At 39.7% G+C, this 17,192-nt stretch overlaps 1 protein-coding gene across 1 annotated transcript in view; it reads right to left on the bottom strand.

Moving 5' to 3' along the window:
• Window positions 1-757: 757 nt before the first annotated feature.
• The window catches only part of RIPK2 (receptor interacting serine/threonine kinase 2), a 36,746-nt gene continuing 20,311 nt past the window's right edge, over window positions 758-17,192 (bottom strand). Inside the window, exons 4-11 of the mRNA XM_065399897.1 lie at window positions 15,026-15,183; window positions 11,237-11,286; window positions 10,872-11,033; window positions 6,466-6,551; window positions 6,217-6,312; window positions 4,618-4,723; window positions 2,210-2,389; window positions 758-1,166 (exon numbers count right to left, since the gene is read on the bottom strand). Coding sequence (XP_065255969.1) covers window positions 814-1,166; window positions 2,210-2,389; window positions 4,618-4,723; window positions 6,217-6,312; window positions 6,466-6,551; window positions 10,872-11,033; window positions 11,237-11,286; window positions 15,026-15,183 — 1,191 coding nt within the window. The 3' untranslated portion in view covers window positions 758-813. The remainder of the gene's footprint in view (window positions 1,167-2,209; window positions 2,390-4,617; window positions 4,724-6,216; window positions 6,313-6,465; window positions 6,552-10,871; window positions 11,034-11,236; window positions 11,287-15,025; window positions 15,184-17,192) is intronic.

A 17,192-nucleotide genomic window follows, 5' to 3' on the forward strand; every position in this document is an offset into this window, starting at 1 on the left:
CATTAGGTTTACTACTTGAGTGAAGAGACAAAATTAAAATCTAAATACAGGCATATGGCAGTCTTAGTGTTCTTTAGGAAGGAACAAATCTACCCAGAAGGGTAATGTGAAAATAGCTTACAACAGAAATGAACACTGGCAGAACTCTACAGCTTTTGTTGTAGGGTTTTTTCCTTTTATATCAATCCTACCACGACAGTGAGTGAGCAGCATCCCCATCATTTTAAGACAGTTACAACTTGAAGGATATTTATAAATGGAATAATTATGATTATTTAAAATAGAGAATAGGGAACATTTTCTCTTTTTATGAATAATAAAAATACTTTCAAATACTTCATTAGAGTGTATGTCTTTCCAGTTGCTCTTCAAAATGACTACTTTTAACCTTACAATGTAACCTTAGGCTAGGTCTACACTGCAGCGGGGATCCGACCTAAGATACGCAACTTCAGCTACGTGAATACCGTAGCTGAAGTTGCGTATTTTAGGTCGGCTTACCTAGCGGTGAGGACGCGGGAAAGTCGACCGCTGCCGCGCTGCCGCCGCCTCCGCTGCCGCCTCCTGCCGAGGTGGATTTCCGGAGTCGACGGCAGAGCGATCAGGGATCGATTTTACCGCGTCTTCACTAGACGCGGTAAGTCGATCCCCGAAAAACCGATTGCTACCCGCCGGATCGGCGGGTAGTGAAGACAAAGCCTAAGTTACATCTAATTCTTTCGCTTACCAGACTTACAAAAGTGCAATAAAGACCAAAGCAATACAGATATAAAGTAACCTTTCAGAAACAGAAACTTACTTGTAAGGAAACATTTACATGGCTTTATACTGATATGATAAATTTAAAGATGCAGTCTTAGAAGCAGATGATAAATCTGGGTAAGGCTGAAGGCCCATCTGTTTATTGTCTTTCAACTTTTGTATTATAACTTTAGCAAACTCCTCTCCTTGGCTGTCAGTAGTATCAAGCAGTTGTCGGACTTTTGATGTCCTCGTAGGTTTGGTGCTGATAAGTTCATAGTCTTCTTTCATGATTAAATCCCTTGATAGGAGGGCATCCAGAGACTGGTTCAGACACGCTTCAGTCATCTGGCTGACAATGTCCTCTCTCCTAATTTGGATCCACTGGTGAGCTATATCCTGTTGCATGGATTCCACAGCAAAACCTAAAATTGAAGAAAGATTCAGAAATCTAGTGTCATAGTTGCAGTGAATTTATAGTGCTATAAAATGAAGAGTGAGTTGAGAAAGAATGGTCCAAAACCATACCTGTAGTTAAAAGAACAGCCTCGTAATACTCTGCCAAAATGTTGCTACATTAATCCAGATTAAAACTCTGTTAATTGTACTAACTGTTAATTAAAATATTTCTTTAGTTATTCTAATGCCGGGTCTTTATTTCTTAGGGGAAGTAAAAGTTACAAATACAGCTGCTCTTCCTAAAATGCCACCATTATTCTGAAACAGAAACTCGATTCTTTCAACCACCCCCACCACCAATGCCTCTCTCCCACACAAACCCACCTCCTCCTGAAACAGCTACAGGGATGGATCACAACAATCTGTGCTGCCTTTTTTTCCCTATTAAAACAATGTCATTCCTTTCACCTTTTCTGGCTTGCCCTATTATCCCTTTCTTACGTTTCTTAAAACTACCACATTACACACAGAAGAATGATAATTGGTTAAGACACTGGACTAGGACCCAAGACCAGCGTTCAAACCCTAACTCTACCACAGACTTCCTGTGTAATCTTGGGCAAGACACAATTTCTCAGTGCCTCAAGTCCTCATTTGCAGAATAGAAATATAACACTTCTTTTCTCCTACCCTATGTCTGTAGGAGAAAGACAGGATTAGCTATACCTTGACCATCCCTGGTAAGTGTTTGTAATTGTACCATTCTGCATCGTAATACCCCTTTAACAAATACCACACTGAAGCAGAACCATCATACACACCTCAGTCACACTGTATGTGCAATCTTCCTTACCCTAAACTGGAAATTCTTTAGAGCAGTATTGCCTGCATATTGTGTTTTGTATTGCTTTGTTAGTGCTTAGTAAATAATAATAGGCCTAGTCTTCCCTTCAGACACATACACACAAATTGGTAGTTGCACATTAAGGTTGTGAAGGCATCTCACTGACCATTTATTGTTTCCCTCTGATATTAGTGGGACTTAAAACTCCATCAGTTTGTGTTGTACCTGAGGTAAGTGCTGATGACTGCAGCATGTGTGTCATAGGATTTGATGCGTCTGAACGATCTGCACCAAATGAGGAAGGGTAGCTGTGGTAGGGCACATACAATTTAGCACTCTGGGCTGGAGAGATATTTTCATCCATGCTAACAAGAGAGCACGGTCCTTCAGAACTGTTGTCTTTACCTTAAATAAAAGATAAAGAATCACATTACTTTTGGGTTCAGGAAAGAAACAAAAACATGTTAGAAATTATTTACAGCACCCTTAAAAAAAATTTTTAGTTGCATGCCTTTCATGTCTGTTCTCTACAAACAACATTCAGATTTTTCATGAAGCTAAGGTTCACAGCGCTTTTACATTTTTTTCTTATTTTCTGTCAGCTTTGGAGGATTTTTTCTTTGGCAAAACATGGTTGAGAAAACCAGGTTTGGTCTGTTCCAACTTTAAAAAGCCTTAAGCAGCAGAAAATTCCACAGTGGCTAGACCAACCAGAGCTCTGACTTCCAACTTTCATGTTGTCAATTATTTCTTCTTATCAGATTTATTTTAGTGCCTTTTATTTAGTGCGGAGGGGCTAAACCTTCCTAAAAGAGACTCAAGTAGAACGGTAGCATCTCAAAGACTAATTGTGAGCTTTATTGGAAGTCCAATGGAAAAATCTGCTTTTTTATTTGTTCTATTAGCTATCTCTTGTGAGGATTCCCTATATGCCTTCATAAAAATTTCATATGAAATCTTCTTATGTAATTCATGTGGCAATACAGGTTTGAATACTAACTATGTCTAACTTAATTCATGGATAGACAATTCATTCAACTGCAGAACTGACTGAGTACAAGAACAAATGACATTGTGAAAGAGATGCAGCAGTATGGTAATAGGTTTACCTTAATGCAGAGCCTGATAGACAATAAAATCATAGAATTTATATGGACACATTAACCAGTGTAAGCCTAAAACTGTATGTCACTTAAAGGACCCTTTACACCAAGTTTGTATCCAGACACATCCAAACAACAGATATGTTTCAATTTTTTAACAAAAGTGTAATGCCAAATTAAGCAGTTTTAACACAAACATTCCCTGCAGCATTTGTATTTTATTATTTTTATTACCATAGTGCCTAGGAACTCTAGCTATGGACCAGAGTCCCCTTTTGCTAGGCACTGTACAAACAGAACAAAACCCAAATATTTGCAACATTGTGCCAGTGCATGAAAACCTGAGAGTTGAAATTGATCATATACAAAAGGTTAAAACACAATCTGTATTGATTATTCAAATCAGGGGAAAGCAGTAAAATAGCTGAATGTTTTATTTGCAATACTTTTTAAAAAAAACACATTGGCATGAATTACTTGCTCATGGCAGCCAAGGACTAACAACATCCTTCTGCTGTGCTTCCTAAAATAGATTAGCCAACATTTAAGGGCAGTTGATGGAAGTCAATTTTTATTTTTGATGTGTTTACAAAGTATATTTGATTGTCTCCCCCTGCCACCTCTACAAATTTCTTGTCTTCTTAGATTGTCAGATTTTCAGGTCTGACATTGTTCTTACTTCTGTGTTTCCCTGGTACCTAACACAATGGGACTCTGATCCAGACCAGTGACTCTGGGCACTATCATAATAAATAATAATTGTTCAAAACTATCTTCTGTGACCTTTCACAAAGAAAGGATCAGAGCCACTTGAGAAATTTCATACACGCCCCATAGAGAGCACAGACATGCCAACAATACCTCACAGTCAGCTGTGTGACAGAGTGCTAACAGGGCCAAAAGAATCATTACTGGCATTTAATCTTCATACCATGGCTAGATGAAGATCATTGGCCAATGCCATCAGCAGAGCTTCTGTCCTATAGATGCAAGCCTGAAGTCTGACAGGAGACTCCAGATACCACCACCAATGAACATTCCCCCCAGTGGGAGATTCTGTACATGGCAGTACACAGTCAATGTCAAGAGGTTTTGAGACTCACCAGTGTCTTATCCAGTCACATTCATACGCATCCTTCATACTGAGCCTAATTTTCCCATGTCAGTTTCACCACATACTTCTAGTTAAACTACTTTGTATCACTCTAAACAATCCTTCTCCAGCTCTTTTGTTTCTACTCTGAAAGTATTCATAAACGGGCTGTCATGGCTCAGTATGGCCCGTGATCTAGCAGCTACTCCTCATCCTTGCCCATGATCTGGCCATATAGGGGGCAATTAGTTGTCCCAATGGGGTGTAATGGAGTTAGAGTGATTTATTCCAGCTGCAGAGGACTACTTAAGTAGAGCTGGGATCTCAGTGTAGGGTGAGTACTCCTGTACAAATGCAGGGTCACAAATAGAGTATAAAGTTGCAGTTCAATAATAACTGAATATCACGAATCAATACTGTGCAGCAAGGTTACATACCTGTTGAGAGGATATTATACTTTGGTATAGACTTGAGTCTTGGTAATTCAGGTGACATGCTCCGGAGGGGGAGTGCACCACTTTGTAGGAAGGGAGCACATGTTTCCTGAAATTAATTCAGTTATATAGTGAAGATGTACATTTTTGGAATGGTTTAGTAATTTCTAAAGTGCTTTCCTTTTGTCATCTTTTCCTTGTTATTAAGATGCTCAAGTTACTTCACAATTAAAATATAGTAAGACATTAAAAAAAAGTTGTTAGAGAGCTTATTCCTTCACTCTCCCACTTCCCTGGTCCTTCTCGCATGAACAGAGAGCAACAATACCCGAAGTCCGAAGGTGCAAACAATTCGATGTTTATTGGGGTGAACTTCCAGCAAGCTTAAATCCAAGTTCCTTTTTCCTTATTTTCGAATCCCAACTTACTTCCTGTTTGCCCCTAATTTATATAGTAATAGTCTCAGCTATACCTTAACCAATCATTCTACTGAAATTTAAAATTAATTATACGGCAGACAGAAACAATCACAGAACCAGACAGAGACCATGCAAATAAACATAGCAAAGTGGGAACTATAATGGCAAAACAATACAGAAGTGAGGATTTCACAACTACATCTATAAAGACATAAGGGCTTCCCAGCTGTGTCTCTTGATAAGTGAGTTCTTACCAGACAGAAAACTATCAAACTAAATTTCCTTTTACATCTTCTAGGCTCTTCCCTTTCTCTGGAGGTGATAGATCGGATCACCTTTCTAACAGCCCCCGATTGCCTTATTTCAATATGACTAGTTTGGAATGTAAGGATGTGACCAAACGCTTCCCAGCTTATGGCTGCCTCTGCTGCTTGGTCAAAGGCATTAGCCTAAAAACAGGGCCTAAGACTGTCACAGTGAGAGAAGGCCCTTACACAGATTCTTTCTTTTATACCTCTATAACTAGCTAAATGATAAACATATACCTAAATTCTTCAAGTATAGGCCTTTACAGACAGGCTTGAATATCTATATCCTAACAGAAGTTAAAAACCAAATGCAAATGTTCTTCCACCATCTGCCCAAGATTTTACGTGCTATTTTAATTATTAGTAGTAAGAATGAAAAGAAGCAGCACTAAGGGACACAATAATTTAAAAACAAATCCACAGTACTTTGCATGAGCAACATCAGTGGGAGTGGGGGATGAAATCATCTCTTCCAACCCCGAAATCACCCATCGTGTGGCAAAGAACAGGCTGTTGCAGCATCTCTGGTCCGCTACACTCTCTGTACAGGTATGTGTGTGCTCCCTATATTCAGTGGATAACATGGTCATGTCTTCCAGCTCCCTTGGGCCACCCACAACTAACTCCATCCATGCGGTTATGCAAACACCGCACTCCGATATGCAGAAGATAGAAACAGACTTCCCTGCTGCTGCCTGCCCCACTGACTCTGCTAGTTCCATTGCTTTTATGCGTTTCATGGCCGTGCAGCTGCAGAAGAGGCGGGGGAGAAAAGTTTTCCCCATACTGAACTAAAAACCATTTCAAAATGTTTTCGTTACCCCAACACATTTGGGAAAGAACTTGAATTCAAAATTAAGAAGAAAAAGATTTACCTCCTGTGGACTAAGATTCAGAGGTATATTTACAGATGTCAGCTCCACATCGGCTGTCTTGTGACTGAAGCGAATACATTGAGACTCATATTTTGACTGAAAGAAACATTGGTATTCTTATTAGTTATGCATTATAAATCTACCAGGCCAGGACAGTACGGACTCAATTCTTATGTTAGTTACACTGTGACAAGCACAAGTTGCCATTTCAGTGTATTTTCATATTACATGGTAATAAAAGCTATTTACCTTATCTCTCTTTAAGAGAATTACTGCTTCAAGCATAGATATCTCATCAAATGTTCTCAGCACTGGTTCAAGATCTATTAAGCATTCTAAATAAGAAAAGAATACTCAGGTCAACATTAACTTTTAATAACGGTAATTTTTCTCATGCTCATGAAAAGTGGTAGATTGACATCCCTGGGAGATTAATGCCACCTATTTATCTAGTGATTTTATGTCATTTTAATAATTAGATGACAGGAAGTTCAACTACTCCATCCCAGCATGTGTGTGTTGATGTAAGGCTTACATAGCTGTTTTTTAAAATTTCTGGATGACTGTTACTTGCAGAAATGTCTAATTTAAGTTGAGCTCAACTACAAAAAGTGATATATTTAAGCAAACATAAGGGCCTGGGAAACCCCACAACTTCCACTCCCATCTTACAATATACTGCATAATTTTGTTAAAAGGGAACTATTAAATACTTGGCACCAGATCCTCAACTGGCATGACTAAGCAAAACCTCATTATCAGTGTAAATCAGCACAGCAATGTCAATCTGGCTCTTTGTCTTTTCTAATTTAGTCTCTATTCTTTGGTGATACTTGTTGAAAGCTTACAACCAATTGTCCCCATTAATTATTATGTCTTTTACTTTCCCCTGGCTTTTCTAGTGGAGACAAAATTTACACTTTTAAAAAAAATTATTTCCTTCTTTGAGCAATGCCATTCTCGAGAATAATGTTCTGTTGTTGACTGCTTCTGAACAGTCACCTGAGGGAGTAAAACATCATGAAGTGCTTCTCTGGTATAAGGCCAACATAATGTAAATAGTAGCTGGTTTAAAACAAAACAACCCTTCACCTCCTTTGCAATAGTGTGGTGAACTCTCTAATCTAGAACAAAAAAGATATTTAGCATTTGGAGATATTCTTTATCAAAAGCTTCAACGTGGGTCAAATTTTGAGCTTAAATTACTGTATCCCTTCAGGGCAGGTATACATGATATAACATGTCAAAACTCAGAGTCCATTTGACAGTATTTCAAAACAATTATAGAACATCAATAGAGAAAAATATTTTACAGAAAACTTGCAAAATGATCCATAGTACCATTTAAAGTTAAAATAAGGACGATAAGAAGCTATTTCTGATCATGCAAACTATGTTTTAAGGCAGGAATTTGTAGAAACAAAGGGATATGTTATTTGATGCACACACAATTCCTATGAACAATAGTGAGCATTACAAGGATGCACTGAGAGGAAAACATACTTGAGTGAACAAAAAATACGTCCCCACATAATACCGACAGATTATGAGCAAAATTGCTTCTCAATTTTCTCTTTCAAACTGAAAAGCACTTTTCAGAAACCGAGCACGATACTCTAAAAATGGTGAAGAGGTAGTCAGAGGGAAGGTAGCGGATTTATCTCGGCATCACTAATTCTCCTAATTTACTATCAATGAGTATCACAGAAATATAAAGAGGAAGCAAAAAAGTAGACATTTCAACCCTTACAAGTACCATTGCAAAATGAAGGGAAGTAAAAGTAAACTGAGTAGAAAATTCCGCTTTTACAATAATACAGCAGAAAAAGTTTTCCCCTTAAATAAAACCACCTGTTTTCTTCCTTTTATTAAAAAAAATGTAAGGTTATTTATTGTTATGAAGTCACATAAGATACATACTACTTTGATTATGTAACCTAGATAAATATAATTATAACATTAATTAAACAATCCTTACAGTTCTAACATTGTGCTAACACTACAAACAACATTTTAGCTGATGCAATTCATTACAAAATAAGAATACCCAAGAAGTATAAAAACACAGAAACATTTCTCTGCTTTTATAAAAGGCTGTGATATGATATGACATAGTCGTTGTTTTTGGTTAAAACAAGAGACAAGGTAAAAGTTCATAGGCCCCAAACTGGACTCTGTCTTAAAACTGACATTCAATTTCAAAACATCCACCAATATTAAAAGACTTGTCCATGATCTAAACAAAAGGTTGTAAATCCCAAATACTAGACTGAGTTTCCCATTAAACCATCCACTAGTATGCTGAGTTGTGTGTTTGGATTACAGACATAAGTATGCCTCATTTTTCTCTCCTGCCAGCTTCACTGAAGGAACTGAAATTGTCAAAACAGTCCGCTTTCTGAGCTCTTTGGAAAGCAACTTTCAAAACACTTTCCAGCTCAAAAGAACACAACCAGCAACAATTTTACAGAAATGAAGCTACTGTGCAACCAAACCACCCTAGAAATGGAGATGTTAAATTTGTTGAAACCCTCAGTTTGAAAGATAAAGGTTTAGTGTTTCATACTGGGGATGTTTTAAAATAGAAAGCACTTTTTTTAAAGGGAAACTGCATGTCTAGGCATGTAAACTGTCACAGAGCTTCTAAAATACAGAATTTTGTACCCCAGCACAATCTTACCGTCTTCATTTTGCAACACTAATTGGGAGGGGAGAAGAAAAGCACCAAGGCCATTAAATTTTGAACAATTAAAGATTGCTACTTTTCTGCTTTTACAAGATCTGCCATCTCCCTCGGACATTTAGGATCAGATTTTCCAAAGATGGGAGTTAAAACTGTGCTCTCAGCTTTCACATTCACAAGATGGATAGTCAGTTGATACAAGTATGCATGTAATTACACAACATGGCTGTAATTAATGTTAAGAATTGGCAAAAAAATAAATAAATAAACAAACAAACAAAAAAACCCGAACTCTATGTTGAGCTGAGATGGTAATGGATAAAATGGGACCCAGGTATAACTCCCTCCCTCCCCCCTCCTTTTTTTGTGTGGGTAAGATAGAGGCCTGATAAACAAGGATTTGCAAAATCAAAACCAAACTCCTCCTCGCTTTGTTCCTCTAATATATATAGATTTTTAATAAATATATGGAGATATACCTATCTCATTGAACTAGAAGGGACCATGAAAGGTCATATGAGTCCAGCCCCCTGCCTTCACTAGCAGGACCAAGTACTGATTTTGCCCCCGATCCCTAAGTGGCCCCCTCAAGGATTGAACTCACAACCCTGGGTTTAGCAGGCCAATGCTCAAACCACTGAGCTATCCCTCCTCCCTCCATATCATGTTTGCCTTCTGTATTCAGTGTTCCAGGTTATAGGACTCACTGTAAAAGAGCTAAAGGCATTAAGATAGGATTTCATAGTAAAACCTGACAGCATTAAAGGTGAGAAGCATAGAAGATATTTATAACTGGAGTGAGTCACCTAGTCAGTATGATAAACATTTAAAATCTGTCAAATGCCACTTTAAGTCTTAAATATACAATTAGTTTCTGATTATCATTGCAACTGGTGGTAGGGACTGATCTAGTAAAGACTGCAACATTGTTTACATTATAGTTTCCTATATTTATCCACACAATATTCACCTTTTAGGCTCATTTGCACTTAGGCTCAGCTCTCTACCTAATGGTGATTTGGAGGGAAAAGTATAAGCAAAATGAGTGAGGTAGGAAGGGGAAACCCAGAAAGCATTGCTCCCAGTGTTTAAAAAAAATAAAAATAAATCTAGCCACAACTTTTTAAACATTGCTGTAGCAATATGCTGAAAGTTGACACTAGTGTCTTGCATGAAAAACTAAGACCTTGGGAGTTGTGTACTGAGCCTGCATAATAGACATTTTTAATTCTATGGGTGCACTTAGGGGCAGAGCCAGCTGCCAATTCCACAGCCATGAAATCCCACTGGCAGTGGAACTACTGTGCAATGGAGCTGATGAGCTTGATGTGAAGCAGGCTGAAGGGGCTTGTGCAACAGCAGCCCCTCATTCGGGAAGGTGGGACAGTGTTTTCACACTGCTTCCCCAGGAACACACACATTTGTTTATGAAAGGGTAAAAGTTTGTTGTAAAAGGCTGGTTCAGTTTTTTTATAGGAATTTATAATCCAGGGCTCACTGTTAGTTCAGCAAGCAAAACACCTCTGACTGCTTACAAGTTCCACTAGCCTTATTTTATCTGTTTTCCTCTAATTATTTTCCTCCTTAAAACTCCCACCCCTTCAAAAACAAACAGTAAATTAAGTGCAAATAAATAAATCATGTTAAAGTTGCACAATTAATCACAAAAAGACAGGAAATACAAAATTGAAGGTTCCAACTACAATATAAACCTGGCTGCATTGTACATGTTCCAGTTTTTATTATTGTTTGACTTCTAGCATGAGTACCTTAATGTTACTGTATATGCTGTTAAATGTAAAGCGTAAATTATATAAGATATTTGACAAGGCTGAGTTAAAGCTGTTTTGGATGCAGCTGTTTACATTTTCTTTTTGTGACTGCAATTAAGCAATCTCAACATTGTATTAACATACAGGTATTTTGGGGGATATGGTTTTCCACTTAATCTATACCAAGCAAGTAAACTCACTTGAAAAAGAAGGTCTTTCATCTGGATTTTGTGCCCATCCACTTGCCATTAATGTTACTATCAGCACTCGGTGGGGTATGTCCATTGATAAAGTTTCTTCACTAGTGTCTGGTCGCTTTCCTTGAGACACACTATACATAATCTGCAAGGGGTTTATAACTTCTGTCAAAATAGATATCAGGCATTTATTAGAAATATATGTACTATTGATAGTTATTGTTTACTATAGGAGGTTAAATTAAAATTGCAGACAATAATTAGGGATGTTGTAATTCTGCCAAAATAATTGTGTTCAGATTACTGTACAGAGGCTTTAGCTAAATGTAAATAAGGCTATAAAAGAAAACTAAAGAACACATTCTCACCTTCAAAGGGCTGTTTTCTTGACATTACTTCCCACATAATAATGGCATAGCTGTTAAAGTAAAAATGTGCATTACTTTAGAACATTTTATTATTTATGCTGACAATGAACTCAGCATTATACAAAATATTTCATTAAAATAAGCTTGCACAACACCAACTTAAATGGTTGGCTATAATAATGTCCCCCTTCATACATGTTATGAAAACCAACAACAAGGGTAGCATTGAGTAAAGAACAATGTGCTATAGCTGACTTTATTTATGGTGGCCATATGTGCCTTTGAAAACCTCACTGATTTCACATAAAAAAAATCAGTTTATAAGTAGAGAGTTTTTTCTACCTGCTAGCCCTTCTCATCCTGGGCTCTCAGTGTTAAGAGTGCTTTCTTTCACAGGCCCGTTCTACACCTCAGAGTAGGTCCACATAAGGCAGCTTACATCAACCTAACTAAGTGTCTACACTACAATGCTCCTCCCTCTGATTTAACTCACGCACTAGGCCAACCTAATAACTCCACCTCCAGGAGAGGCGTAGTGATTAGGTCGATGTAGTTAGGTTGACGCAGTGTCCATGTAGACACTGAGTTGCTTACATTGCTTATTGCTGCCTTTGGTAGCTGGAGCCCTGCTGACCCAGGGCTGACAGACAGAGTCCCGCTGCCCCAGGTGGCGGGGCTCACAGCTCGGGGGGGTCAGCGCCCGGAGCGGCGGGACTGGGGCTCCGGCTGTCATTGCCCCACAATGCTCCACTTAAGTTGGTGCATGCACTGCTGGCGAGGATGCACACTGACAGAAGGAGCATAGTGTGGACAGGAAGAGCAGATTTAATTACCACAGTGGCTGTAGGCTGACCTAACATAAGTCAACTTAATTTTGTAGCATAGACATGCCTAAACTAACATGAGTTCAGCAGGCCATCATCTATCCTTAGTTACACCTGTGCAAAGCCTTGAAACAGACTGCGAAGGGGAAACAAGGGAAAAATTTGGTCCTGCAATTGGAACTCAGTTAATAATTCTATTAATTATAGGCAAGTCATATGGGGGAGGGATAGCTCAGTGGTTTGAGCATTGGCCTGCTAAACCCAGGGTTGTGAGCTCAATCCTTGAGGGGGCCACTTAGGGATCTGGGGCAAAAATCAGTACTTGGTCCTGCTAGTGAAGGCAGGGGGCTGGACTCAATGACCTTTCGAGGTCCCTTCCAGTTCTACGAGATAGGTATATATCCATATATTATTAAAAAAAAAAAAAAAAAATAGAATCTAGCTCCCTCTCCAGAGCTGTGTTACCTATGCAGTGCTAACACAAGTGAAAAGTAATTTAATAAATATTTTTGTCCATAAAGAATGCTGTTGGGACTCTGAATATAAACAGTGATCAGTTGGGTTAGGTGTCATACACGCCATATTCACTCTGCAGAGAAGAATCAGAAATAACTCCAAACTTACTAAGCCTAATTGTGTTAATGTATAAATCAATGGGACTTTTCCCACTAATCTCCATAGGAGCAGGAATAGGCTCAGAACTACACTTTTAATAAAGGTGAAGCAGAACACTACTTCTATGCAGCAACACATTGTTGGTCCCCTGAGTAGTGACTTAAGAGAGAGTTCACTGTCCCTGACATTTGGTAGAAAACAGTGGATTTTAAAGGCAAAAATTCTGCTTTTCAACAAGAGTAACTGAGACAAACTGGTACAGAAGTCAAAGACTCATCCCTGACAGGAAGGCCTAAGAGCATTCAGAGAGGTGAATGAACTCTGCCACAGCCTGGGAAACCCCCAACATCACTCTCCCATTCAATCTGAGATATGATATAATTAAACATTTTCATCTCTTCTGTGACATTGTAGTCTGCAACTTCCTATTTGTTTTCCTTTGGCTCGTGTTCCTCTTTCCCTCACCACACCTTTCTCTTTTCTTCCATCGTATAGCTTGATTTGCTTCTGTTCTCTTTTTTAGTATGTAGTGTTGTAGCCGTGTTGGTCCCAGGATATTAGAAACACAAGGTAGGTGAGGTAATATCTTTTATTGGACCAACTTCTGTTGGTGAGAGAGACAAGCATTCAAGCTACACAGATCTCTTCTTCGTGTCTGGGAAAGGTACTCTGAGCATCATAACTAAATACAAAGTGGAACAGATTGTTTAACTACTACCTACCTATGCTAAACAATCTGTTCCATCTTGTATTTAGCTGTGACACTCAGAGGATCTTTCCCAGACCCGAAGAAGAGCACTGTGTAGCTTGAATGCTTGTCTCTCTTATCAACAGAAGTTGGTCCAATAAAAGATATTACCTCACCCACCTTGTCTCTCTTCTTCAATGGATGTTCTCGTCTCTTGTCTTCTTCTCTCCCTACATCTGTCTTCTTCTCTCCTCCTTTGGTTTGAGTTCTCTCCCTTCTTTCCACCCATGTTCTCAATTTCTTCTTCTCCTCTTTCTGGGCAATCTCTCCCTCCTTCCAAACCTCTTTGTCCGTCTAGTTTTCCCTCTAAACTTACTCTTTCTTTCCCTTTACTCTCCCTCTCTTCTCTCTCTCCTAACCAACCTCTTTAGGCTCTCCCCCACTCTAAACAATACTGTCACATCCTTCTAAAACCATAAGCATAGACAGGGCCTGCTGCACTCCCTCTCCTGCTCCTCCAATGAACTGCCTTGAGCTCCTGATTCTTCTCTCTTGCTCCACACCCACCTACACCTCTCAAAAGGTGAGAGTTACAGGGATATTCTCTCTCCCTGATTTCTTGCTAGGAATGCCAGGTGCTTCCTCTGCACCTCAAGGGGAAGAGCTAATTATGAAAGTTAATGCTCTCTCTTCCAGGAAGCCCAGGCTTTGTCTTGGCAGTTTAGTCTCTGAAACTGGTTCATCTCTTACCACTGCATCCACACACCTACATGTAAGAGTCCCAAAGTGTCAGAAGTCCTAGATATTTTTAAAATATGTGAAAATTATGGAATCCATGACTCAAGTAGCAAAAATGCAGCCTTAATAGATATTCTTAAAAACTATGCTTGACTGCTGTAGGCCATCTGTCAACTGTTAACTATCCACTTCCCCAACTCAATCCCCTCCTTGATTGTTTAGACAGGCTTTAAGGTGGTACCCTTCTGAGCTAACTTGTTCAGTATCTCTTACACTGAGAAAGCAACTGCTGTTTCTTTTATAGGTAGCTATTACTCTATATGTGCCATTCAAAAGCTTACTGGAATAGCTCTCCCTGGATTTCTATATGATGTATACTCTGTTTTTACCTGTCCCTATATGATGTATACTCCTATATGAATTTCTATATGACGTATACTCTGTTTTTGCCTGTCCCTTCACCTGACCTTTTGTAAGTTAATGCTTTTTCTCTCACCCCATGTTTGTCTTGCAAATTACATTAATCTCTGCACATTAGCCACAGAGATCTCTTAAGTAAGTGTGCATAGTTTGTTCATCTGGATGTTTGCACTCTGTTTTGCTACTCATCCGCTCTCTCCCCTCATCCATCCTATTTTCAGCAGGGTAATTTTATTCCCTGCAAGCCCTGATTTGTGGGATGTTCAAAAATTAAACAACATTGGATTAACTCCAACCAATCCCCTTTTTTAGTTATCCTGTTTTTACCCTAATCTCTAGGGCATTATATTTGTCCTACTGTTTGCTAGGGAAAGAGGTTTTCAAAAATTGTATTTTATCCATTTAGTCTCCCAAAATAACTTGTTCTGGTTCATTATAATCAAGTTCCTTTGACAATTTTTACTTTTCAGTTTGCAGTGCCCACTGTAGGATAACAGGCAGTACCTGTATATATCATGCTTTACACTTGCACGGGTTTTCTGATTGGGATTATAGTCTTCAGGTGGCATGTAGATAATAGTCCCTCCCTCTGGCAGAGATTTGTCACCTCGTGATTGTGATGTGGACACCATGCGCCATTTCGATAAACCAAAATCCGCAATCTGGTAAAGAACAAAAATCTGTCATTCTGAGAGAGCAGCAGGTCCCATCTATGCACTGATGTTAGTGCAAGTTGTCAAAAATAGAACTGAATGAAGAGTTTGTTTAAAACCCTCCATCCCGCTTGAAATGAAAGCAGCTATGGTGTTCTGCTAGCTACAAAAAACACCAACCTTGATTTAGAAAACGTTTCAAAATCAGGGTTCATGTTGTGACCACAGTATTATTATTTATTAATGATTTGAATGACCGTAGCACTTAATCACCATAGTTATGGACCAGGACCCCACTGTGCTAGGTGGTGTACGAAAATAAATAGAATAAAAAGATGTTCCCTCCCCATTGCTCCCTGTGGGCAACACCTCCCATGTAGTCCGTGATTTGGCTGTGGAATTCACCCTTGCTAAAAAACTGCATTTCAGAATATCAGCTTTCATTTCCAAAGACCAAACACTTATGTTTCTAGCCCTTATGGTTGGAAAGAAAATCTTGAAAACATTAATCAAGTGTAAAACGATGCAGCACTATCCAAAAACAACAACTCAGAGAGTGGTGCAGTTCTTATCATCTCAATCAGAGCTCCTTGGACCTAGCATTTTTCCAAGATGCCACAGAATTAATCATTTTGGCTGGGAAATTTGCCATTTTGCTGCAGACAGGCACCCAATATTTTGTTTGCTGTTTCCATGTCTGGTTGGGACATGCCTGAAACTGCTTCTTGTTCTCTATCCTTCCCTACAAGCTAAGAGTTAATTGGTTTGCAATGCATGCACCTGTGATGGGGTGTCCACCTCACTCCCCCCCCCCCCACTTGCCCTGAAGGAATTAATGGAAGCCAGATGGGCCAATTAACCTTTTAGTCCGAGAGGAGAGTGAACCTGTGTGGGAACAGGCAGGGGTTCTATAAAGCCAGGGAGCTGATAGTAGGAAGGACTGCAGGGAAGGAGTCTGCAGTCACTTTCTGGGAGAAGGGAAGTGTGTTGGGAGGGCTATCAAGACAAGTAGCCCACTATTGCTCCCTGGGAGGAGGGAGTAGAGAGACTGACAAACCCCAGAGAGTGGGGGAGTGCTGGGGTAGGAAGCAGCCCAGGGAATAAGCAGCAAGGTTGGAGACTGAACAGACCTTGGCTGCATGTTGTAGGGTCCCTGGGCTGGAACCTGGAGTACAGAGTAGGCCCAGGTTCCTCTACCTGACACTGGGAAAATAGCACTGGCAGGGGAGTGAACTGGAAGACTGCCTTGGCCACTATGGGAGTGACAGAAACTTTGAAGGACTATACCCCAGAAGGGGGGAAAATGCTGAGCAACCTGGTCAGAGGCCGAGTCACAGAGAGGATAGCTGCGGCTCCTGAGAGCGAGAAGAGCAGCAGAGGAGAAATTGATGGGGTTTAACCACTAGAATGGGCGTTGCTGTGACTGAGCTAATCCCCAGAACCGCCAAGAGGTGGCATCATCCAGCAGTGAGTATAGCAACCTGTCACAGCATCCCACACTGTTCCACTGAACCAGGCAGCAGGGGATCAGGGAGCAAGAGCTGGACTCCAGCTTCCAGCATGGGGGAGAGAGAACCAGAAGTGTAGGCTGTCCAGTTGGGATGCCTAGAATTCAGGACAGTGGCCAATGGGTGGAAATCCAAGGAGATGAAGCGAGCTACAAACTCCACACTTTCCTGGTACACACACGAGAGGGAAAAAGGGTTCTGAGCAAGGCTGCCTGGACAACATTGCAACAACTAAGATCTATGGATATGAGCTTCCTGGAGAATACACGAGGAAAAAAAAAGTTAAAAATAATTATTGACTGGTGTTATGTCACTGACTGGGCCAAAGTTATGTGTATTTATGTAGGACAGGTGGAAGTGAAGGAAGAATATTTAATTGGAACAGAATAAATTAAAGTGCTTGTAAGGGACTTGATTTCATTGTGTCATGGAGTACATGGCCTGTCTAAGAGCTTTCTTCTGACTAGCTTTTGAGGTCATCGGGGGAGGAGGGAATGATTTTAAAACCAA

The sequence above is a fragment of the Emys orbicularis genome, chromosome 2, assembly GCF_028017835.1.
Source record: "Emys orbicularis isolate rEmyOrb1 chromosome 2, rEmyOrb1.hap1, whole genome shotgun sequence".
Classification (NCBI taxonomy): Eukaryota; Metazoa; Chordata; order Testudines; family Emydidae; genus Emys; species Emys orbicularis.